The following is a 25,639-nucleotide window of genomic DNA, read 5'->3' as shown; positions in this document are numbered from 1 at the left end:
GTGTTGCTCCAAGTCGCTTATATTAAGATTTTCTCACCTGGATGTTAAAAAGTAAACCCAAATGTGTATTTTTTGTTACAGAGCTCTGCTTTATAATTTTGTAATAAATTTTAAATACAGATACCTGTCCTATCTGGTGTGGGGATGATGCCTGAGGCCCCAAAGTACTAGTGAATATAGGTAAGTATCAGGCCAGATTCATAGAGCTGTAAAGACTCCATTCTACTTAGGGAAATGTTTGGGCCACCTGATCTTGGTCAAGTTACCCTGCTTGGTGTTGTGACTTGCCTACGTTGCAAGTGTGTGGGAGAAATTATGGGACAGACTAGAAGTGGAGCTAGCGTAAGGATGATTCTCAAGAGCAAATGGAAGCACCATGTGAATTATTTACAGTCCCATCGGGAAAGGTTCTTCAAGAGCTAAGTGGGATGGGATCTCGGGACAGCTAGGTAGCCAATTAAGTGAATACAATTGTGACAGACAAGTATGGCTCAAAGGTTGGCCCAGCCTAAAGAGCAGACTGTAAAATACACATAGGCCTATACTAGCCTACCTGATCAGGTGCCTGAGGGGAAGGAAGAGGAGTGTGTCACCCACTGCAGAACTGGATGAGACAGGATTCTACCCTATCTCTTAGAAGTCTTGCTAATGGCTGACCTGTTCAGCATCCAGTGATGGCCACTCTGTCATTAGCCGGCACTATGGAAACCAAGGCCAAAAGAGCAGGGGAGGTTTAGGGTAATAGCGCTTAGGGTTAGGTGGACAGACAGGAAAAGATACAAAGGTGTGCATACAGTCTAATCTCCCTGCAGAGAGAAGTATGTCAGATTGGAAGAAACATACAAAAACCAGTGAACTGGAGTGAATACATAGTAAGGCATTCAAGGGACAAGGAGCTGAAATTTCAGCCCTGTGTGGTGGGGAAGAGTTATCTTTAATGCTCTACCTAGCTGCTTGGTCCAAGGAAGTTGGAGATTCTATGCAGGTAAGTACTCAAAGCAAAAAGCAGCTTTTGATTTGAGGGCAGATTAAAGAGTATCTTACTTGGCAGACTGAGTGGTACCCACTCTGCCCTAGTTGTCAGAGCATCTACATTGTGTCTTCCCTCTGGACCTTTTAAACAGTAGGTGAAAGGCAAAGCCAGACCAGCAAGCAACCTCCTAGTAGGGTATTAGGAATACTTGGGGTAGTATGTCTGTATCTTAGAGGCCCACACAGATATTTAAGAGGTTTGGTCATAGTATCCTAGCTGACAGGAGATAATGGTAATAAGAGAGAACTGATCTTCCAGAGGTGGCAGCATAGACTTGGAAGCCAGTCTACTACAGTATCTGGAGAAGCCTAGAGCCAGGTGTGAACTTCGTCATGCAAGGTGGTAAGCCAGGCCTCCTCCTGCATAACATCTGTACCAGGTTCTGTGCCTCATGTGTTACATAAGGCATCTGAGGTTACAGTCATCTAGTGATTTAGCAGTGCCTCTGCCCCTTCCTCTTGGGGAACTGATGCTCAGAAGGTGTGTGATGGTTACTGGTGACTTGAGATCATTTGAATTGTCTTTTTAGAGTGTTAGTGCCACATTTCAAGAGCTTGACAACCAGATGAGGCTAGCTTAGGACATTTCCAGTGTTGCAAACAGGATTCTCTGCAGCTGTACACAGAAATGATCTTTGCTTTGCAAGCAATCTGCCACAGGTGGCACAGGAGCTAGCGAGCTGTGGAAAGCAGGGTGTGTAGATTTTCCTGGCTGTGGATCTGTACTCCTGAGAGTAGTCCAGACTTTGAGGAGGCAAATCCTCCAAGGAGGCCACCTTTCCTATAGATGACAGCCTCTCCCTCCAAGCTGGGACCACTTTGTTCTTTCACATGAGGGTTCATCCTGACAAAAGGGACCAGGCAAAATAAAGGTTTTGCCACATACAGGAAGCATGCGAGGACAGTTTAAATACAGTTTTTAAGATGCACATGGAAGTGAAAAAGGAGCAGACAAAGGAAGTAGATTCTGCTCAGCCTTCATTCCTTAGTCATGGAGGTGGAACTGGTGGGGGGGAAAGATGCTTTGTTCGTTTGTTTTTGGTTCAAGGCTAGCCTTCAACTCCTGATCCTCTGACGTCTTGCTCCTCATGCACGACCATGCCTGGCTTAAGATTTCTCACTTATAAAATTGTAGTTCAAGGGCACAACACTGTGCCTAGCATGCATAAGGGTCTAGGTTGGTTATCAGCACCTCAAACAACTAAGGTCGGCTTCTTTTTAAACAAGAAGACAAAGCTAGCACCCAGATCTGAAAGATCTAGCTAAACTAGCAAGAGAATTGCTTGTGCCCACAGCAACTAACTCCTGATCCAGAAAGGACCATGAAGAGTTGGAGGGTATAAGAAGGTACACTGCTTGGTGAAGAAGCCCCTACCATCCAGGCTGAGCCTCATGGTAGAGTGGGCAGGCAAGGACAGCCCAAAGAGAAAGAATAAAGTTCTAGCAGGGGGCTATTAGCCTCCGTTTTTGGATACATGACCAAATCCACTCTGGAGAGACCAGCTGGGCCTCAGTATTGTTCTCTCTGTTACCCAGCACATGTGTGGCTGAGGCAATGTCAAATTCCTGTACCAGATCCCCGTTGAATGCCACAAAGTAGCGTTTGAGCCGCTTGAAGTCTGGTGTGGAAGGTGGCAAGTAGAGCCGCACCCCAGTGAAGACATCCAACAGCACCTGCAAACAGAGTCCACGCAGAGTGAGCCCTATCCTGGGCGCACTTTCAACTTTACCCACCAGAAACACGACAGCCTGGGATGCATAGAGTCTAGGATTTAGGACATAGATGGATGACTGAGGGAAAGGCTGTTGCTAACCCATCTTTCAGTCACTCTGGTTGACCCAAGTCTGACATTTTCTCCTGTTCCTGACTAGGAGAAGAGGGAAAAGTGATGGGCTCCAACATCTGAGGCCAAGATAGGGAAAAAGGGCATCTCTCTAAGAGCCACCCAATGTAAAATACCTTCCAAGGATTAAGTAGTCTGCTCTGCAGTTACCTAGATAAGGAGCCTTGGAGTCTTGCTCATCAGTGTGGATGAGTTCAAGGGCTTCGTGGAGGAAGAGAGATTGAATGGTTTCTAATGAGAAGTAGGTTTAGGCCCTGAGATTTCACCTTCTGTGCTTAGGCTTGGGCAGGGATGCAATCTCTGTTGATCATGTTTCTTCGTTTACTTTCTGGGTCAGAAGCCACCCAGGGCACCAGACTAGCTAGTTGCTGATCTCAGTAGGTATTCAACAGATGTTGCCAGACCAAGGACCAACTAAAGGGAAAATACACTCCTTAGCTGGGTTTTCTATGCCATGGCCGTCTCCCTCTCCTTGCTGGGTAGCCCTGCTCAAGAGACACAAAGGCACTGCTGCACCCCACACCCAGACTGGACTTAGTTTTTTAATGTGAACTGTAACTTGACACTGGCGGCTTGTTGGGCCCCTGCAGCTTCTCCTGCTAGGCTGGCTCTATCTCCTGCCTCCGGCTCTCCTTCCTCTTTGCTGGCTGACCCGCTGCCTCTGCAAGGCAACAAAAGGGCACAGGGTGGAGAAGGACTGCTCGCTTGCCAAACAGGAAGGGAAGGACTTGAGTAGCCTTCCCCAGACCAACAGGGACAGACACCTTTTCAACTTCACACACAAGAGCTTGGAACTCCAGGCCCTGAGCCAAACTGGCCTGTCCCATCACTGTTCTTTCCCTCACCTTTGTCGGGCATTGGGTCTCAGCAGCAGCTTTCCTCTTCACCCCCACTTTCACTGGAGAAGACTTCGTGGTCAGCTTGTCTCCTGGTTTCATGGGGGAAGGCTTTGGAATCACCTTGTTGCCTGCAGGACAGCAGAGGTCATGGTATGGAGTTAGGTACTTGCCGAGCATGTATGAGGCACCAGGTCCAATCCCGAGTACTGCACAAACTGGGACATGCCTATAATCCCAGCACTAAGGAGGCAGAGGCAGAAGGCTCAGAAGTTCGGGGTCATTTTGGGCCACACAGTGAGTCAAAGGCCAGCCTGGTGTAAACCTGGCTATACAGAAGTCACAAAACCAAAAAGAGAAGAAATTAAAAAAAAAAAAAAATCACAAAACTAAAACCAAACACAAGAAGGAAGAGGACAAAGGGAACTGCTGATGGCCTTGGAAGTCAGGGAGCCAAGAGATGGGTCAGGCACTTCTACTATGATCATGAAAGAAAGGGGGAGCAAGGCTATCAGCTAGACCACTCAGCTCCAAGGCAGCTCATTCCCAAGTCAGACTGGCTCTCCTGAGTACTGTCACTCAGGTTTACTGAGCAGATAGGGGTGCCTGCCTGGTAAAACAGTTTCTGGCCCATGGCTAGTCACATGCCAGAAATGCACTGAATGTCTGTTGTAGTGGACACCTAGTCACAGACATCTGTCTGCCCTACCATCTCTTCCTACCCACATCCCTCTCCATCACCTCAGGCCCTCTTACTTACCACCTCTGCTATTGGAGTTATTCAGCTTCTGTTCGGTCTTCTTGCCACTGGCAGAGGACTTACTGGGAGGTGTCTTGGGGGCCTTTTGGGGTACAGCAGACCCAGCAGTGCCCTCACTCTCACCATTGCTACCTCCAGTAGTGGAACTCCCCTCATCTCCAGCCACTACGGTGAAGTCTGCTTTTTCTTTGGACAGCTGGTACAGTGCCTAAGAAGTGGGGAGGAAGTCAGGTGCTGCCACTTCCTTCCCTGGGTCTAGGTGAGTGGTGCCTGGCACATGTAGTTAGGGAATAAAGTAGGGCCCTGTTATCTGAGCAACTGTGGTGAAAGTGACCTTCTGTGGCACCCAAGTTTTTTTTTTTTTTTTTTTTTGGACTGGCTTTAAACTTAAGATCTCCCCGTCTTAGCCTCTCCAGTGCTGAGATTACAGGCTCAGAGGAACAACAATTTGTTTTTGAGACAGGGTCTCATGGTATATAGCTCTGCCAGGCCTGGAATTTACCATATATACCAGGCTGGCCTTGAACTCAGAGAAACTGTGTCTCTGCCAGAATTTTAAAGGTGTGAGATTCTACATTCTCCCTAAATCCTAGTTTAAAAAATGTGTATGTGTGTCTGTGTACTACGTAAATGGTGCCTACAGAGCCCAGAAGAGGGTACTAGATCCCCTAGAACTGGAGTTACAAGACAGTTGTAAGCTGCAGTGTGGATGCTGGGAATCCTGCGTCCTCTGGAAGAGCAGCCAGTGCTCTTAACCATTGAACTATCTCTCCAGCCCCTAAACCTCATTTCTTAGTGAAGTAGGACTGTGGCCTGGGGCAACTCCTAAAAAGGCTGTGGGAAGCTAGGGGGGCCTTCAGGGGACCTGAGGAGGGTGAGCTGGGAGGAAGTTTCAACTCTTAATTGCTCTCCTTGTTTTGTCCCTGTGGAACAAAGGTAACAAGCCAAAAGACTGTGAACAGGCCAGAAACCCAAAACTCTTATAACGGCAAGACAGTGGGGTGGGGGACATTTAGAAAGCCAAGGAGCTGGCACCTTGAGTTGAGGGAGGTTAGTTGCAGATTTCCAGTCCTTATCATCCCGAATTCGGGTGCAGCGAGGAAATCGGATGGAGATCCCATCAGCAGTGTGAGCCTCAGATTTGGAGAATTCTGCTCCCGTGATCTCCCACACAGCAGCTTTCTGTCAGGAATGAAACAGGTAGATTATTTATGGCCAAGAAGGAAATCTTCAGCAGCCAGAAAAATGGCAAACAGGGAAAAAAAGCACAGAGGTACCCAGGAGGCATGTGAGCTAGTTCTGCCTCCCCTTGAAACCTGCCTGGGCTAGGTCCTTCTACAACAGGTCCTTGGACAAGTGGATGGGAGTTTGCTTCCCCTCTACTACGGAGAGTCTTCAGTGATGGCTGGTTAGCTTTGTGTCTGTCATTTGGCTGAATATCCTAGTCCCTTCCTGGGTGGACCTTTAGCAAGCCTGGGCTAACTTCTGTGGCACTGGAGAATTACATACTATTGGGGTGGGGGCCACAAACCATCAAGTTGATACCTTTGGGTCGGGAACAATAAAGTCAGGATAGTAGATCTTGTTGATCTTGAGCCAACTGGGTATCTTGCTGGGATCCTGAAGAAGAAAAGACACTGTTTTGGGCTTACTGTCATGCTAGAGCAAGGTTTAAGTCTTTGGCAATGAGACTGAAATGTGGCTTAGCTTAAAAAAAAAAAAAAAAAAAAGACCCCTCACCCCACGTGATCCTTCCTCTCCAGAGAGGCTGTGGCCCACAGGAAACAGGCCACCATTCACATGGCAGGATCTCTGAGATTTGGAAGCCTAATCCTGCTCCTATGGCCAAGAAGCAAGCTCCTTACTGAATTAAAACCAGACCTCAGTCCTCAGAGCACATCCTGTGTCTCGGGAGTGATGACTGTTTGGGCCAGGGTTCGACCTCACCTTGCTGATCTTCACCATGTCTAGCTCCTTCTGCAGTCGAGCAAGTGTGGCATCATCATGGCCTCCGGCACATTTGGTGACAGTGCACCATTTCTGGCTGTCAGGATCATAGCAGCCCATGAGGAAGATGGACATCATGCCACCTGGGAGGGGAACATGAATCGAGTATGGGTTAGAATGGGCAAGGATCAGGGCCTTAGCATCAAGAATATTAGAGTAGCCGGACAGTGGTGGGACACACCTTGAATCCCAGCACTCGGGAGGCAGAGGTAAGCAGATCTCTGAGTTCAAGACCAGCCTGGTCTACAGAGTTCCAGGGCAGCCAATGTTGTTACACAGAAAAACCCTGTCTCAAAAAAACCAACATTCCCCCCCACGACCCCTACACAAAAAACATGCCAAGAGTAATCACAATTTACTGGGCTCTAGGGAACTGGACAGTGCCTGAGATATAGCAGACATAACCTGACACTGCCTTAAGATCTCAGATCTCATCTTTCTCCCCAATCAGGAAACAAGAGTTATCTGAGAAGGAAGCTGTCAGTGAGGTCTTGAAACAGCTGATGTTGAGCTCCCTTATGTTGGGACAGCAGAAGGTATTCTTGATCAACTTCTTTTTATTCCCCCCCCCCTTTTTTTTTTTTTTTGGTTTTTCGAGACAGGGTTTCTCTGTGGTTTTGGAGCCTGTCCTGGAACTAGCTCTTGTAGACCAGGCTGGTCTCGAACTCACAGAGATCCGCCTGCCTCTGCCTCCCAAGTGCTGGGATTAAAGGCGTGCGCCACCACCGCCCGGCTCCCCTTTTTATTAAAACATTTTTTGTTATTTATTTTTTTGTGAATGTCTACTTGTGTGTAGGCAATCATACTCCAGTATTCAAACATACTACAGTGTAGTGTGTGGAGGTCAAAGGACAACTTGTGGGAGTCAGTTCTCCCCTTTCATTATGTGGGTGCTAGTCATCAATTTAGGTCAAAAGGCTTGGGGGGCATAAGCTCTTAACTGATTTCTGTGTGTCAGCCTGTAGCTCCCAGATGCCACTGCCTGATTTGATCAAGGCCCCAGATCCCAGGACCAAGCAATCCATGACCAGCAGATCAAACTAGCAAGGTGGCCAGTGTGAATCTTCTGATCGAGTACCACCATGGGGACCAGACACCACTGACCTTTGCTCCCTTGCCCATAGAAGGCCCCAAGAACCACCAGATCAGCTGTATCGGCCATGGCCCCCTCGTTCAAATAATCTTTCTTAACTTTTAGCCAGTGCCGCTTCCCAGGCTCGTATGTACCCTGAGGGGACACAAGAAAATAGATCAGAGAGTGCAAACTCCAGAAGGGTAGGGCCTGTCTTTTCACCACTGTGGCCCAGCCAGACCTCTGTCTCCAGGCACTATAGCACATGCAAAGCCATTTTCAGACCCGGGACCGGCCTGCCCCAGTTAAGTAGGAAAGACTCCCATGAAGCTTTCACTCTCTCCCACCTCCAGTGACTCTGTCATCTCCAGCAGGAAAAGACAAGGGTGTAGCCATCTTACCTTCACATCCTTCAGCACCAGCCCTTCTAAGCCCTCTCGGATCACCCTGTTTATCATGTCAGCCAGGTCTGAGGCTTTCTGAGAAACAGCAAGAGAGATGTGCAGACAATGTGAGAACAGACACCGTGTTCATTTCTATACACTTGTAGAAACGTACTTAGATGTAAGGAAAGTCCTAAAGAGCTGCTGCAGCTTTGAGAAGTAGGCCGCTTGCCTAGGAAGATTCATGCCCCGCCCTTCAGAGTGAAGAAAATTATGTAATATATGCACTCCATATTAAGTATGTCTGAGGCTCATCTTCTCATACTCCATGGGGTCCTCCGCTCTGTTCTAAAATCTCACCTAGGATAGGAATTTCACTTACTGTGACTTGCTTCATTTCTGAGAACATGATCCGGTTACGGATTTCAACCATGTTGTCATGAAGAAACTTGCGTCGCTCACAAAGAGGCCTAAGAGAAACAGCAGAGCTGAGGGAAAAGAGCCTCCCTCCCACCCCTAGGAGGAATTCTAACACAGGACATTGCCCAATGATAAAATTGATGTTTCAGGAGAGGGACAGCTATAGATCCAAGCTCCTCTATGAACGGTTCTGCTGTCAAGGGTTACAAGAACTCGTCAACACTGGAGATGGACCACTGTGAGCTCTGGCTCACAGCCGGTTCATAACTGTGCTTTCTCTATTGAGCCAAGAGAACACCCGCCTCCATTCCAGACTACAAGTCCTAGTCCCACCTGAAACCTTGTTTTTGTTTTTTTGTTTTTTCAACGTTACAACTTTTGTGCTAATGCTCCACTCTGTCTAAACCTCACCCCCAGGCTGGCTAGCCTAAGTGAACAGCTTGACTGACACAGGTTAGGCCCCACACCCTGCCTGTCTAATCCTAACCCAAGGCTGGTGGCTGGTATAAGCTTTGGGACCCTGCCCCATCAATTCTTTCCACTTTCTTTCTTAATCATTTATGTAGTAGCTATAGAAACAGGATTAAGGAGACATCCTAAGTGCGTGAAGGACAGGTATCAGCTATGTAGGTTCAAGCCTGTGGATGCAGCTTACTCAAGACTATCAGTTCTCCACTGGATGGTTCACCCATGGCATCCCCTATAAGCTGATAGATACAATGCACAAATGTTAGCCCAACCCCTATTTCTTTCCTAACGGAAGGCCCAACCAGATAAATCCCCAGTGCAGAGAGATTGTGGGTTTAAAAATAGTAGCCAGAGGGCTGGAGAGATGGCTCAGAGGTTAAGAGCACTGCCTGTTCTTCCAAAGGTCCTGAGTTCAATCCCCAGCAACCACATGGTGGCTCACAACCATCTGAAATGAGATCTGATGCCCTCTTCTGGCTGCAGACACACAGACAGAATATTGTATACATAATAAATAAATAAATAAATATTTAAAAAAAAAAAAGTAGCCAGAGGCAGGGTGGTGTTGGTGCACACTTTTAATGCCAGCACTCAGGAGGTAGATAGCAGATCTCTTTGAGTTCAAGGCCAACCTGGTCTACAGAGCGAGTTCCAGGATGGGCCCCAAAGCTGCACAGAGAAATCCTGTCTTGCAACCACCACCTGCCCCACCCCGCCCAAAGGAAAAAAAAAATGATAGCCAGGGAGTAAAATCCAATGGTAGACCATATGTTTAATACATGTAAGGCCCTGGATTTCATCCCCAGTACTGCAAAATATGAAAACAAAACACAAACACATACACAAACAAAAAAAACATCAAAACACTAGCTAACTTACCTGTCCATCAAGCTGACATCATTAAAGTAGATACAATCAAAAACAAACAGGCAGACATTAGCATCCTGGAAGGCAGCTTTCTGTAGGGGAAATGAGGCAGTAGGTACATGTGGGCACGAGATCAGGGGAATAGCAGTCCACTTCTGCAGCCCCCAGTGAACAGTCCTGTCTGTTGGTGCAGGCCCGGGCCATGGATGGTACTAAATTTCAGATCTCTAACGTTTCCCAAAGGCCCAAGTGTTAAAAGCTTGGACCCCAGGGTGGTAAGGTGGGGAAGTTCTTAAGTCATTAGTGGTATGCTCTTAAAGGGCTGTGGGACTTCCCTCTCTGTGTCCTCAGTTCATGATGTAAATGATTTTGCTGTCACATGTCCTTGCCATGATGTGCTGTACTAGCAGTGATCTAAAGGTATGGGCCCTGTATTCCCTGACCATAACCTCTAGAACTATGCTTCATAGAACAGTGGCCTCCAGTATTTTGTTACAGTAATGGAAAAACATGTAGTGAACTGAAACCAACTCAATTCTATGGCAGTTCCTAATAAGCAATTCCTTTTTAATGGAAGAACAAACAATGGAACAGGCCCTGACCTACGTGCCTTTATCCCCTCTTCACTACCTTTTAGATTAACAACACATTTTGCACACAAGACTCTCAATGTGTACCTTGTGCACTCCCAGAGTCCCAAACGGCAGTGGTTTGCCTGTGTTGTTGTCAATCAGGAGCACCTCGGAGTCCAAGATCATACTCTCACCCCCAGGAAAAGCTCTGGGGATGTAGTCCTTAAAGTGGGCCACCTGGAAGTAGAAAGGTAGCTTTGGCAAGGATGACTTGGCAGTTAAGACTTAAAACCAAGCCACAGAGATCAAAGCCCAGGCAAAATAGTAGAGACAACATGTGGAAGCCCAAGCAGTGGGTGAAATATACAGCTTGGCTGTGTCAGTCTTCCCTGAAAGAGGACCAGACTATCTACTCTATTACCTCTGTCTTAGACGCAGAGAATGGCCAGCCTACTAGGAGTCATGTTCTATGGTTTTGGAGGAAAAAGGAAGAAATAGAGTGAGTTTGTCGGGAGGACATGGAGGTGGATGGCTATGGGAGGAGAGGAAAGAGGAACGACAGGCAGGTAGAGACCAGTGTCCACTACAGAAGATTGCTGTTATCGGGCTAAGGACTGGGATAGGGCAACACATGGGTTGCAGGGCTGAGAGAAACAAAGCCCTGGGAACAGTGAGGAATGAGAACAGGGTCTTCTCTACGTGGGAGCTCTGAAGTTCCTGCTGACTTCAGAGTATGAGCCCTGGGAATGGATTTTTCCTAACATAGGCAAAGCCCTAATTTCTTACCACTCAGTGGGAGAGGTCCCACTGTAACCCCAGGTATTCCTTGACAAAGGATACCAAAGGACCCGACAATGGTCTAGTTCCTCAGCTGAGAGCAGCACACAGACAGTCCCTGCCTTGGATATAGAGTGGGATGAGAAAAGACCTGACCACCCATCCTTACTCCCCTCTATCCCCAACCCAGCCCTTCCAGAGTGGGGACATGGCTTAGTATTCAGCCCTTGCCTAGCTTACGCCTAGGTTCAATCCATAATATTTAGAAAGGTAAAGAAAACGTATTCTGGAAAGCTGTGTTCACATGTCCCAAGGTCACAAGACAGTCTGTCTCATACCATCCTTCTCACAGCAGGTACTGATCAGTTTCAGTGCCCCTGGAACAGATGAGCCTCATGTAAAGCTCCATGCAACACTACCACTCAGTGCTCTTGCTGAATACATAAAACAAGTGGCCCAGCTACCATGTCCATACTAGACTGTACAACACATTCCCCAATCCATAGACTCTGAGAAACCAAGCCAAAACTGGGAAAGAAGGGGGTGGCAAAGCTAGGAATTCCATTTACTCACAAGCTACTGGGGCCATAAACCCAGCTGTTTCTTTCCCACAGACCTCAAAAGACTGAGCCTGGGAGCTGAGAAGGGCTGAGGAATAAGGTTCTCAATTCCCACCAATCCTGAGTAGGGCAGGAATCCGGGATCCCAGACAGCCCCATAATATTGTGCACTTAACAAACTATAAGCTCCATGAAGGTCAGTACTTTACCCATTGTTTGTACTTTTATATGTCCACTAGCTACAATAGTGCATAGCATTTGAGAAACACTTGTTGAGCAAACTAACGAATGACAGCCCAACAGTTCCTTGTACACGAATCTTAATCTAGCCCAGAAGGAGCACAGGAGACACAGAAACACCATGACTTGCACAGAGCTCACTGTCTGCAATGCACCACCCAGGGAGCGCTTTTCCGCCCCACTAATCCAAGTCGGAGTTTTTGGCTGTCCCAGCTGAGCAGCCTTTCATTACTAGAAGAGTCCAGGAATTAATTCCATTCATTACAGATAAAAACAAATTCCCTTCTGTGAAGTACAGCTGGAAAGGCCCTGCAGTTCTGGCCTGGTGACTCTTACAGGCAGGGAGGAAAGAGTCCTGGCTGAAGGCAATTACCTTGTGAGGCAGGACAGGCTTGAGACTACGGCTGAAGTAGCTGAAGTGGTCCCCCTTCTTATGCACCTGGACTCGCTCACCATCGTACTTGATCTCAGAGAACATGCCATTGGGACACTTCTTCATTGCATACTCGATGGACTTGCAGGCCTCAGCCTTGGGATGGAGAAAGCAAATGCTGGATCCCTTTAACTGGGGCTCCTTAGCAGAGCCTGGGGCTGGGGTTGCCAGGACAGACTGCTGCTAAAGGGGTGATGGTATTGCAAAAGGCTGGGCAATGCTATATTGTGATTATAAAATCATTAGTTGATACCAAGATTATCTCAAATAAAAAAATAGCTCATCTACCTCCAGAGTTGACTTAACAGTCTGCTTTCTGGAAAAGATAAATGCTATCCATTTTAGAATAAGTCTTCTGAAGTAAGATTTTCATCCTCAATAATTAAGGCTCTTACAAGGCACCTGGCTTACTAAACATACTTGCTATCCCAGTGTAAGTGATGGCGGGGTAGAAATGAAGAGGGTCAGTGACAGTGAGGCTGGCAGGGTGACTATAATCTGAGACCGACAGAACAAGAGGATACTCAGACACAGACACACTCACATACTGGCACCAGCCAGACCCAAACAGTAACTACCATTTTGGTGGTTCTTGTCAGGCCACAAAACACAACATCATTTCATCTTTGGTGATGCTTCACATGGCAAACGCTGCAGGAGAGAACCGAACTCTGGGAGGTTATACACTCACTTAAGGTCAGGCAGCCACTAAACAGCCTCAACTGTGCATACACGGCCTCCTCCCAAGCCCGTGTGCTAAAGCACCGTTCTTCAGACAAGGTTGTGGAAAGGACTCTAAGAAGCACTCCCAAGGAAACCACAAAAGTCCCTTCTCTAGGTGAAGGAGGTGGTTCTGTCCCTGGCATGGAGGCCACACTATTTTGGCACTGACTATCTTATATTTCTGGAAGCAGGAGAATTCTTCCTTATCCCAAACATAAAAGCCTAACTCAAGGGTTTAGTATTATAAGATAGTTCCAGAAAAAGAAAAAAAAAATCGCTATATACCCTTGGAAAGCCCAAGGGGACTCACAGCAAGTGGCAGAGCAGCAGATACTGACTCTACTACACATAAAGACCAGAAGGGCCAGCCCATCCTCACTAAAGGTGCAGAACCCCAAGTTATGAACTGGAGTGAGGCTCTAGTCCTTGAGCTGCTGCTTCTCCCTGTCACACGAGGTCTGGCTCTGTTGCCAGCTCTGAGCTCTCCTGCAGGAGGTCACAGTCTTGGGGGCTATGCTGTCTCAAGTGTGATGCTAACTACTTGGTCTCAGATGCCACTCCCACAAGGAAAGTAAAGCACTAAGGAGGCCCGGTGACCCGTCCCAGATGTTAGGGCTTGCTGGTGGCAGTGCTGGAGGCTACACTAAGGTTGTACTAGACCACACTGCCTTCCTCTGCGCCTTACTTCCTAGCCTAGCACTGCTCTGCTCATCTCCACTCTTCTCTAGGCAACCTACAGGGAAGAACCCTTGCCTTTCACCCCCTTTCAGATGCCAGCAACTTAAAGAGACACGGGTGATAGGGACAAGGCAGTGCTCCTCACCAGCATGGGCTGCACAGGAGTCATCAGTGAGGCCTGGACGCTCAGAGCCCGTCGCCGACCTGGGTCCTTCTCCACCTCCTGCTCATTGTGAAGGACCCGCTCCACCACATCCTGCAGGTTGCGTGAGGCTTTGAAGGCTTCATAAGCATTGGGGTCAAGAGCATCTAACCTGCCAAGGCAGACAGGAGCAAGGAGACAAACCTCTACATCTGACACTATGGCTTAGGGTAGCAGTCTGTCAGACAGGAGAGATGCTGGGGAAGTAGCCTTAAAGTTCCCTCCTTTTAACTTGAAGTTGTGTCCAACCTACAGCAGTAGCTGCTTGGAGTCAAAGGTAGTTACAAACGTGCCCCACCACAAAGTGGTCAAATATATTTTAAAAAACTTATGATTTATTTTCTAATTTTTTTGAAACCTGAATAAACAGTTCTTGAGCATGAATTTTGTAGATGTTACAAAGTCAAAAGGTTGGAAATCAAAGGTGGCATAGGAAAAGATAAAACAGAACACCCAGAGTTTTGAGACCCTGTGCCTTATTTGGTGCAGCTTTGGCAGAGGATGGGGCTGAAATGGACAAGAAGCCTGTTCCAGACTTTCACTTGTAGTGGCTTTGTGTTAAAGATAGCTGCTCCACTTTATATGTGAGAAAATGGGTGTGGAAGGGAGTAGGATCCCAGAGGAAATTAACAATTAGGGTTCAAATCTGTAGCAGGTCTCCCAAGTCCTGAGAGCACCAGGGAACGAAGAAGTTGGCAATGTAGGCTGTCAGAGAAGCTATGGTACTTACACGTGTTTTGCACCTGAGTTCATCTTCAGATCATGTTTGATCAACCGGATGATGCACTTAAGGTCATTGGCTGTACACCTAAAGAGATGAGGCATATTTAGCTTTAATTTCTGAAGAGCTCTCATCTCCAAGCCTTCCTTCCCAGAGCAGTCCACCTCCCTAGCCCACCGTCATTGGGTCTGGTTTGAGGCAGCTCCCCAACCTGGAGGCAATGTCCTGCAGGGCTTGCTGCTGCTCATCCTCTTTGGTGAGCTTGGAGAGGTGCAAGAGGAAGGCGTCCACTTCTTGGATGGTGAGGAGGCTCTTGGCGGCTGGGGGGAAAGACTTGCTCTGCTCAAAGAAGACTCTGATCGTCTCAGACACGTCACCCTGTCTCCAAAAACCAAAATGCCACTGCTGCAACCCCAGGGAGCTCAGGACTAATGATAATCAAGAGTTCTACCACAGCTTCTGTCCCAGAGTCGTTCTCAGGAACTCTCCTATCCAGTTCCTAGAAGGGCCCATCTATCCACACAAGGCTACCCACTCGCTTTAGCTGAGTAGAGACAACACTAATCCAAGATAGAGCCAATCTGATTCCTGTTAAGAATTTCAACTTAGAGGCACAGTCCTTCCAATAGTAGACGTTTGAATAGAAACTTTCCGTGGCAGCAAGGCTGGAGCCACGAACAAGCCAAAGACAAATGGGAAGTACATAGAAAGAGGGAAAGCAAGCAAGCAAGCAAGTAAGCACCTGAGTTCAGAACAGCCCCAGGAGAGACAAAAAGAAGTCTCGAGTCCTGACTTTTCAGATAAGGCCTTTTGTGGCTTGGCAGTGGTATGCTTTCAATTATCAAACTTATGAAAGGAACAGTCATGTCCACTGGCAGCTTCCACAGTCTAACAGAACCTTGTTCAGTAAGTTTCAGTTCCCTACACCAGGATGTGCTCAGTTGTTTTGGTTTTCGAGACAGGGTTTCTCTGTAGCTTTGGAGCCTGTCCTGGAACTAGCTCTTGTAGACCAGGCTGGCCTCGAACTCAGAGATCCGCCTGCCTCTGCCTCCCGAGTGCTGGGATTAAAGATGTGCGCCACCTGGCTCTCATTTTTTTTTTTTTTTTTGGATTTTTCGAGACAGGGTTTCTCCGTAGCTTTTGGTTCCTGTCCTGGAACTAGCTCTTGTAGACCAGGCTGGACTCGAACTCACAGAGATCCGCCTGCCTCTGCCTCCCGAGTGCTGGGATTAAAGGCGTGCGCCACCACCGCCCGGCTCTCAGTCATTTTTAAATCCTGGCAGAGTCCCACCTGGGCTGTGGCCTCCCTACACCCGCCTCTGACCTGTTCCAGATCCCGGGCCATCTCATCTGGGTTGCAGTTAAAAATGCGGCTAAAAAGTTTCACAATCTGCTTATCGTTCAAGTTGTAAACACTCTTAATGACTCCTGGCAGCAACAGCTTCACTGTTAGGTACACATCACCGTGGAAGCCATCTGAAAACAAAAGGAAGGAAAATTCCATGAAGAAATGGAGCTGCCAGGTGTGGTGGACACAACTTTAATCCCAGCATTCAGGAGGCAGAAGCCCGCAGATCTCTGGGAGTTGAAGGCCAGCATGGTCTACACAGTAAGTACCTAGACAGTCAAGGATACACAGTGAGGCCCTAAATATATTACAAAAAAAAAAAAAAAAAAAAAAAGGCAGGGACTGCTTCCCACAGCTCCCTGTATCTATCACTAGTAGTAGAAGCTAGGCTGTGGGTTTTGTCTGTCTCACCTTTATCCCATGATCTCCCACTGGGCGAAGCCCTGACTTTCACTCTGTGATGACGTAACAGATACGGAGTGACAATTTGCTAGATCTATGAAAGAAACAGGGTCAGACAATTCTACTCTACACTGGGCATGTGGTTCACCTAATCACACATGAAAGTGAACAATTTCTCTACTGGTCAAATGGGTTCTTCTGCCTCCTTAGGACAAAATATGGGCAGAGGAAGAAAATGGCCAAGCACCCTGATCAGAACTGCTATATAATATGCAGGGTCTGGTGACAATTACAGCTACAGGATCCCATTCCGAGATTATCAAGAATTTCAAGACACCGGTGTGTTATACCCAAAGAACTGGTCATGGCTCTAAGCTTTTCAGAGGGAAAACATACTCAGGATGCTCATGGCCCTACCTCCTGTAGAGCCTTTCTGCAAAAAGTCCTGGATGATCTGGGTCTTTGTATTGTAGCTAGGGTTTTCAGCCACCATGGCGCACAGCTTCCGGAACTCTCGCAGTAGACAGTCTTTGTGCTTAGGGTCACATTTACTTGCAGACAGACTTGTCTTAGGGGCAGGGTTTGAGGGGCCTTGCTCAGAGTTGTTGGCTTTGGCTGCTGGAGAGAGAAACAACACAGATGATCCATTTTTCCTTTTTGGGAAGCACACACGAAAAAAGAAAATAAAAATTTTGCTGGGACTTTACACATAGTTTTATTTAATCCCCACAAAGAGTCACTGGGGGTAGATGTACTACACCCTCGTCGCAAGTATACATAAGGTAGGCAAGTAAAATTGGCCCAAATACCACTGCTTGAAGACTGGACTTAGTTTATATGAGCATCTCATATAGGAACAGAGGCTGCTTTCAGGCCACAGCCATCAGGTGGATCTCAGCAATTCTAATTCTGACTCCAGAAAGGCTGGGCTGAAAAAGGGAGAAGAAACCAAAGGACATGCTAATTTGAAATATTGGCATCGTGGGCTGTCAGAGCTCTGCAAACCTGACAGATTATAGGGTTCACTGTCTTATTACTGATGAGACCAAGGCCCGAGAGCAGATAGCTTTCAAGACCACCTTGGTAAAGGAGCCAAGACAAGTGTGCCAGCAAGAAAGTCAGGAATCACCACTCCAGTTTGTCTTTTCTTATTGTCAAAATAAAAGGCAATTTTATTTTGAGAGAGAGAATCCTCGGTGATTCTCACCTCTTTGTGATCATTTACAAGGCCAAGGCAGAGTTCTTATAGCAAGGAGCTGTTTACCAAAGCTTCTGGTTTGGGTTTTGTACATTGTAAATCTGACCTGGAATCTAAATCTGATGTGGGGCAGGGATTTTTCCAAAGCACAGTATTTAGCTGGGTTCAAGAGCACCCTATTACTTTCGGCTCTTCTAAATTCCACCTACAAGACCAGGGTGTGTTATCTGCATCCCTATCCTGGCCTACTACCAACAAAAAAACAAACCTGAGTTCTCAAATAATAAAAACTGCCAGAGACAGCAGCACATGCCTGTACTTTTAGCACCTGAGAGTCTGACACAGGATCTTAATTTCAGAACAGCCTGGACAGAAGATCCTCTTCTATTTCTGGGTTGTGAGCCTAGCCTTTACCATGTAAGCCATTTCTCTTCAACAGAACAAATTAACCGTGTGTGTACAAAACTCCTACAGATCCAGCATAATTTTTGTAACATTATATCCCATAGTCCTCATGACAGGACTAATGTCTTAATTCACAGACAAAGCCACAGAGGATCAAACAGGTGAAGACTTGTTCAAAGCACCAAGTTGTCAAGCATGAACCAAACCTCAGTTTTTCTGACTTCACATCTAGGCTTCTTTGAACCTCCAAACTACTCAGGTCCAAAGGGTTTTATTTTATTATTTTCTTCAACTAGGCCAGTCATAAGAACTGTTTATCTCAAACAATGAAACAGGCTACAGGGTATAGGGTAAATAACACACTATTGGGACAAACACAACAATGAAATAATAGCTCCATTGTGAGCCTGAACTTCATTCATAAAATGAGCATAATGAACGTAACAGAAAAGCACTTCTCAGGTTAAGGAAAGAACAAAAGCTATAGCCAATGCTTTCTCTTGCTATAGCCAATAAATGATCCTCTCAATTCCCATCTGCAGCATAGGTTCTAGCAAAGTTTTACTGATTCCAGTCCATGAACAGTAGTTTGTTATATAACAGTAACAACTTACATATGTGTGTATATATATCTTGCCAAGACATAAACAAGAGATTGGAGATCGAGTCTGAATCCAGAGCCTGTCCCAAGTCCACCTTCTTTAATTAATGGGCTCTTCTGTCTCCCAACAAAACAGGACACCTGTCATTCAGATCTTCCTTCTAGTTTCTTGCTCACACATCTCTACCATAGGAACATATGGACAACTGACTATTAAGGGAAATCAAGGAAAAATGTTCTATGCGTGACCTATCCTCCCACACTTCCTTTCCAGTTTAGGCAAGCTTGGGGAAACAACTTCTCAGAATTTTGTCATAAAAAAAGAAGAACTAGCCAAGTGGTGGTGGGGTTCACGCCTTAAACCGCAGCACTCAGGAGGCAGAGGAAAGTGAATCTCTGTCAGTTCTGGGTCAGCCTAGTCTACAGAGGGAGTTCCAGGACAGCCAGGGCTACACAAAGACACCGTCTTGAAAAACCAAACCAAATCAAACCAACCGAACAACAAAACACCAACAAAGAAAGAGCAGGTTGGAAAAATCTTTTTTGACCCAGGTAATAACTTCAAGTGGATGAGGTATTGACAAACGCAACTATGAAACCAACTAATGTTCCTGCTACACCAGAGACTGAGCACACAAAGAAATGCTGTGGAGTGGAGCACTGAGAGTCAGCTGCGGCTGGACTGCCCAGACACATGCCAGCTACTGACTCTCGGCAACACAGCGTTCTCATTTAGCCAGAACCCCAGAGAAGATTCCACACAAAGGAGGGAGGGTCTTAACAGTAACTTTAACCCAATCTTACCTGAAAATCCAGAAAATTTCCGGGGATTGGTACTGGTGACAAACGAAGCACCTTTCGCTGGGGATGTCACCTGGCCAGTGGTTGTCAGCTTAGCCTGGACAGCCGTTTTCTTCTTTGGTGTACCAGCGGCCTTAGAAGACAGGTCTACAGGACCCACACAAAGAACAAAAATGTCCTTCAGAGAAAGACTGCCAAAGAAGCTTTTGGAGATTTTATCAACAGTTCTCAAATCTCTGCTTGCTAAGTTTCTACTGTACTCTGACCCCAGGCTGGCTGGTCCTTTTGGGTGTTGGGAGAAGGTAAAAGGGTATTGGACAGAGAGAGGAAAAAGGTAATCTGGGGATCATTTACTGTTGGGGACTTGAACCCCATCTGCTGGAGTAAACAACCTGTTTTCCTGTGCTTGCAGCTGCTCTGAGCAAACAACTTGCTTTGCAGCTGCTCCGAGACCCTCAGGAGTTCCTGAGGGCAGGGAAGTGGTTTCTGGTGGGCTTGCAGCTGAGAGTTAGGGCGTGGCCATTAGTCAAGGAGACCCTATATAAGCTGCCCTAGACCACAATAAAGAGAGCATTCTTGGCTGTGTGTGTTTCAATCTCTAGCCCCTTGCCTGACTCACGAACTGTACTGTAGTGCGTAGAGAAGGTGTTGCACTACAATTTACCTCAACTGGTAATTTGAAATTTCATCAAAATTCCCTACCTCTTATTCAATATATAATAATGTCTTAAAGTATAGACTTGAAGGAAAGCAATAATCATTTATTTAAAAAAATTTTTTTGTATGAATGAGTGTTTTGCCTGTATGTATGTCTGGGTACCATGTGTATTCCTGGTACCCAGGGAAGCCGGAAAAGGGTATTAGATCTCTTGGGATTAGAGTTACAAATAATTATGAGCTGCCATGGGGGTGCTGAGAATCAAACTCAGGTCCTCTGGAAGAAACACCTTTGTTCTTAACTGCTGAGCTGTCTCTCCAGCCCCAGTAATCACATTTTGATAGATAGAACTTGGACCTCGCTGTATGGAATAGCCCCAATATATAGAAACAACCAAGTAAAAAAGAAGAAACCAGAGAATGTCTGTTTGGCACTGGTAGAAAAATTCCTGTTGACTGCATTTCCCTTCCCCTGAATGAGATAGAATCAGTAACAAAGGCTGAGAATAGAGGCCTGGAGGCTGGAGAGATGGCTCAGTGGTTAAGAGCACTGGCTCCTCTTCCAGAGGTCCTAAATTCAATTCCCAGAAACCACATATAGGAGTAAACATGTATGTGTGGATATATGCATATATGTGATTCTATGTATATGCACACATATATCTTTCTAGTTGTCTGTTCCAAGGACTTAGAAGCAAATACACCCCAAGATGATGAGACATACAGCATCCAGATTTTGGTTTCCAAAACTATTTTCCACTAATAGGAATTCAGATTCCTCGGAGGAATGGCTACTGCCACAGCTAGGGGAGGACACACAGAAGAAGTCAAGAGCATCCTCTTATGCCTAATGCATAAGTACTTATAAAACGTGGCCCACAGGCCTTACACTCACCCCCGAGTACCTAGGACTGCAGGCTTATGCCACCTGACCTAGCTAAAACGCAAGGAAAAAGATGTGCCAGGTGTGGTTGGCAGTTGTGTGCAACTTCAGGAACTGAGAGGCTGGTGCAGAAACGACTGGGAATCTAAGGTCAGCTAGGGCTACACAGCAAGACTGCAGAAAGAGAGCGAGAGAGAAACTAGGGTTTACTGGATATAGAAGCCACCCTAAAGGGACTGCAGGCTGGCCAAATATGGAACAATTAAGTACCATAATGAACTTAAGTCCCTGGGGAAAGTAGTAATCTACAAGTTTGTAAAGATAGAAAGGTGACAGCTAAAACGGTGGTAGCGAGTGTTTTATTCTTTAAAAATATCAACATCTAAAAGAAAGACCATAGAGTGACAGACTTGGTGACACAAGCCTATAATCTTTGTCCTGGGAAGACAAGGCAGGAAGACTGCTCCACGTGTGAGGTCAGCCCAAGTTACATGGCATGGCAAGAACACATCTAAAAACAAAACCAAAAAGACACTCTGGAAATGTTGCAGAGTAAGGAAGGCTAAATAAACATGACAATTAGATGCAGTACCTAATCTGATGCTAGACCTGAACCCTACAATGGGTACTACTAAATTACAACATTTATACTACTAAATTATAATATTCAGTCAATTGACAAAACAGTATATAGATAAGAAAGTATTGCATCAAGGTAAATTTACTGAGGTTGACAGGTAAACTACGATCATGTAAGAGAAGATCCTATTTTTAAGATACATACTAGAGTATCTATAGGGCCTGATGATACAATTTTTTCTGAATGGCTCAATAAAAACAAGGCTGATATGTAGAGTGAGCCCATAGACAGGAATGATAGAGTAAACTGACTAGTATCGAGAGGGAAATCTGTGTACAGAGAATGTGAGTGCTCTTAGTATTAATTTTATTCTTATAACTACTGTGTGAATTTGAAATTATGCCCAAGCAAGATGAACAAAGAAAGAAATCTCCTAGACTCTAGTCTCCTTGCATCCTATTCTATTAGCACCAGCACTAGCAAGCTGAGAAAGCAGGTTCTCCAACCTACCTGCAATGTGCTGGCTTATCTGTTCCTTTTCGTTATCTTCCAGCTCTTCCCAGCCTTCCAGCTCTGTGAGATCTTCGATTTTTTTTGTGGTAGCCCGCGCCCGCTCCAGTTTCTCAAACATGCACTTAATATGGTACCACTCTTTCATATCGCCCCCAGACTCGGAGAAGGGATTGGGCACCACTTTGCCAATGCGGCATACGCCTTTTACAATCTTCTCCTTGCATTTCTTGCAGCCAGCTGTGCCCCGCTTGGCATAGTCCACACAAAACCGCTGCTCCGCCATTTCACAGGGGCTAGTACAGAGTCCCACATGCGACCCTGGGAAGACAACAAGGTGGGTGGCACGTGGTCTTAGATGCCCTCTCTGGAAAGATAGGACAGGCTTTTTTCTCTGGAGGAGGCAGCACCCACGAAGGAGATCTGTTTCCGACCACTGCCTGAGCTGTCTTATGGCAGACCAGTAATTCTGTTCTGGGAACAGGCACAGTTCTTTTCTGCCAAGGGCACAAAGGTTTCTCGGGAAGAGGATCTTGAAAGCCAAAGTCATATAGCTGTATGAAAGGGTAGAAAATAAACACAAAGATATGAAGACGAGCTTCCAATTTCTTAATGGCCAGAATCTCAGACAGAGCTCGTGATTAATCAAGCACTTCCCAATGTATTCACCTAGGCTGAAGCAGAGTTCCAATACAGGAAAACTCAGTTTCCAAAGGGGCATGCAACATCAACAATATGAGATACTAGTAATGAATGGTGCCCTTTAAATATTACCAAGATTCTAGCTGGGCGGTGGTGGTGCACACCTTTAATCCGAGCATTTGGGAGGCAGACGGACCTCTGTGAGAAACGTGAGAAACACAGAGAAACCCTGCCTCAAAAAACAAACAAAAAAGGCACTTAAGTAATTATAAGAAGTACTAGGTATAATCAGTGCTTCTACTTGGATTGATTCATCCATCACTACCTTTGACTCTTACAGTCCAGTTATTTCAACTGTCCCTGATTCAGGTTGCTGAATTAAGCAAAGGAATTGCTTATTCTGTTTCTAAGAATTTTACTCTTAGAACAACTACTACTTTTATTAAGTACTACTGTGGGTTACATTTTACAGATGGAACTGGAGCAGAGAAGCAAAGTAACTTGCTGAGGGTCACACAGCTAACAAATGGCTGAGCAAGGCTTTGAACCCAGGCAGTCAATCTGATTATAGGCTCTGAAGAGTTGCCTCTCAAAGGAGGGCCTTCTTCTGAAATCCCAAATCTGTTATAATGGCTTGTTTTCTAAAGGTACCTCATGTTATATTTCACAGGTAAACTTCATAAACACGATGTAATTGTTTTTGGTTATTAAGACAAAAAAAAACCAAAAAAACAAAAAAACAGACATCTATCCGCCTGCCCCTGCTTCCGAGTGCTGGGATTGAAGGCAGCGCCACCACTGCCCAACTATTAGTGGCTTTTTTTATAGTTTTAATTTCCAATATACTAGAAACTATTTTTGTCCGCACACTGCTGTGAAGTAAAATTGCTACTGTGTCAACAGAAAGCTACTCTCTCACTGCTGTGCTACACAGAGCACAGCACAGCTGGTGAACTATGGAAGGGAAAGGACAGGAAGCCAGTTTACCCATGGGGTGGGCGGCAGATACCAAGTGGTTCAGTTTCCTTCAACTTGCTATGTAAACAAGGCCATCCCGAAACAGCCAATCCTGCCTCTAGTTCTCTAGAGCTGGGATTATAGGTATGCGCCAACAAGCCTAATTTCTTTCGTTGTCCTCTCTCTCTCTCTCTCCCCTCTCTCTCTCTCTCTCTCTCTCTCTCTCTCTCTCTCTCTCTCTCTCTCTTCTCTTCTCTTCTCTTCTCTTCTCTTTTCTCTCTCTCTCTCTCTCTCTCTCTCTCTCTCTCTCTCTCTCTCTCTCTCTCTCTCTCTTTTACTTTTCAAGATAGGGTTTCTCTGTGTAACAGCCCTTGCTTTCCTGGAATTCGTTCCTTCTACCAGGCTGGCCTCGAAATCAGAGATTCGCCTGCCTCTTCCTCCTGAGTGTTGGGATTAAAGGCGTGCACCACCATGCCCCGCTTCAATTTATATTTGTTTATTTTTCGTTTGGGGGGTACTTTCTATGTAGTACTGGAAGTCACTATGTAGGGCAGGCTGGCATTCTGAGGGCAGGGATTAAAGGCGTTGTACCAACACGCCCGGCCCAAGTTTTATTTACAACAGTTAATTATGATGGTTCTCGCTTGTAATCTCAGCACTCAGAAGGCAAAGACAGAACGACTGTGGTGTCCGTTGAAAGCTAGACAGTCTGACTAAATAATACTTAGTAAATTTCAGTCTAGCTAGGGCTACATGGCAAGCCCATCCATCTCAAAAGGAAAACATCCTCCAAGATTAGAAGTACTTCATGGGGTGGTTAGGAAAATCACAACAAATTCGAGGGCGGGCTGGAGATAGAGTTCTGAATTCCCGGGGAATGTATACCAAACTTGTGTATTTAACAATGTAAGACTCGGGGAAGGGGGGGGGGGAGTAACTGGGTCACCCAAGCCTCACGTTTAAAAATCAGAGAGGCGAGTGAAGGACGGCAGGGCCGAGGAGGAGTTAAGGGAAAGCAGGACTTCAACTTTCCGCACATAATGGTGGGTGGCATGCAGCCCTCAGCCCGGGATAGGACAATTAACCACCGGGGCCGACCGCGCGGGGAGGCTCAGGAGCCCCGGGGCCGCGGAGAGCAGCTCGCCGATCTGCCTCCATGCTCTGCCGGGGAGTCGCGGCCGGACCCCTAGGGACATCCACTCGGGCGCGGGTGGCATCCTGTCCTCCCCAGTGCCCGCCTGGGGTCTCAGGGGCCGAGGGCCTCCCGTGGGCTCCCGGGGGGCCGCCACGTCACGGAGGGTGTGCCCCCAGGCTGAGCGGCGGGCGGGGGAGGAGCCACGGGCTCTCCAGCCACGCCGCGCTCGGCCCCGGTCCTATCCCTCCCCACACCGCGCCCCGCGGCCAGCCGCGCCGCCCCTCACCTTCCTTCCCGGCTGTTCAGGCTCCGACTCTCCACACGGGCCGCCCGCCTAGGAGCCCACAAGGCCGCGGGCCTCGCACGATGACTAGAACGCCTGTCTCTTTAAATACGGGTCCTCGAACCGGAGGCAGCGCGCAGGCGCAGTAGCAGAGCCGGACCTGCGCCCTCGGACCCCGCCCCCTCCGGCCGCCACGTGTGTCTCTGATCCGTTTCGCCCTAGAGAGTTTGAACTGAGGAGTTGTGGGGTTCGGTGGCGGTGGTGGGGCGCTGCGCACCTGAAGTTCCTAGAATGTCTCAGATTCTTAGATAGTAAAGGTAGTAAATGAAAAAATTATTGCGGTGAGCCCAGGAAGGAAAGAGCCAGTGTTTCCACCGTTATTTTCTATTCCTGCCCACGTGAGTTTTGCCGAATTAAAAAGAGGCTTCTTCAATTTAAAAAGGAAGTTGGGAACTGTAAAGGAACGACAGGGACAGTGCCCCCGATTATATGTTATTTAGTGTACTACTGCTTCTAAACCTCAGGTTGGCTTTGTGAGTTTGAGGCGGCTAATTTTACAAACCTAAAAGTATCCAGGGCAGAACGTAAGTGACGTTGTTCAGACTGGGAAGGGCAAGCAATTGGGCTTTGTTAGGGAAATAA

General features: G+C 46.8%; 1 protein-coding gene across 6 annotated transcripts; it reads right to left on the bottom strand.

Moving 5' to 3' along the window:
* Window positions 1–44: 44 nt before the first annotated feature.
* On the bottom strand, window positions 45–25,122 carry Lig3 (DNA ligase 3). 6 transcript variants are annotated; one of them, XM_057773469.1, is made up of 20 exons: window positions 25,001–25,122; window positions 21,981–22,534; window positions 19,354–19,497; window positions 16,763–16,963; window positions 15,920–16,071; window positions 14,807–14,973; window positions 14,605–14,682; window positions 13,818–13,986; window positions 12,212–12,367; window positions 10,367–10,498; window positions 9,702–9,781; window positions 8,317–8,404; window positions 7,953–8,030; window positions 7,584–7,707; window positions 6,420–6,562; window positions 6,018–6,092; window positions 5,508–5,654; window positions 4,473–4,680; window positions 3,722–3,843; window positions 45–2,706 (listed from the first exon to the last, which is right to left on the bottom strand). In XM_057773469.1, exons 2-20 carry the CDS (start codon window positions 22,528–22,530, stop codon window positions 2,473–2,475), a joined length of 3,048 nt encoding a protein of 1,015 aa, XP_057629452.1. In that variant the 5' UTR covers window positions 22,531–22,534; window positions 25,001–25,122; the 3' UTR covers window positions 45–2,472. The 6 variants fall into 6 exon arrangements, with proteins under 6 accessions (XP_057629452.1, XP_057629454.1, XP_057629458.1 ...); XM_057773471.1 differs by having other exon boundaries at window positions 16,763–16,960; XM_057773475.1 differs by having other exon boundaries at window positions 21,981–22,301; window positions 25,001–25,116.
* Between the last annotated feature and the right edge of the window lie 517 nt (window positions 25,123–25,639).

This window comes from Chionomys nivalis, chromosome 7, assembly GCF_950005125.1.
Source record: "Chionomys nivalis chromosome 7, mChiNiv1.1, whole genome shotgun sequence".
NCBI lineage: Eukaryota > Metazoa > Chordata > Mammalia > Rodentia > Cricetidae > Chionomys > Chionomys nivalis.
Note: the sequence above shows the minus strand (reverse complement) of the source record. Positions and strands in the feature narration are given on the sequence as shown.

Bases quoted from the DNA above. Each gene is read 5' to 3' on its own strand.
- Lig3 (XM_057773469.1), bottom strand. From the start codon at position 22,530: ATGACTTTGGCTTTCAAGATCCTCTTCCCGAGAAACCTTTGTGCCCTT. The intron at 16,964-19,353 runs GTAAGATTGGGT...TTCTCTCTCCAG, and splicing joins GAAATTTTCTGGATTTTCAG to CAGCCAAAGCCAACAACTCT. The intron at 13,987-14,604 runs GTAAGTACCATA...CTGCCTTGGCAG, and splicing joins AACTCAGGTGCAAAACACGT to GTTAGATGCTCTTGACCCCA.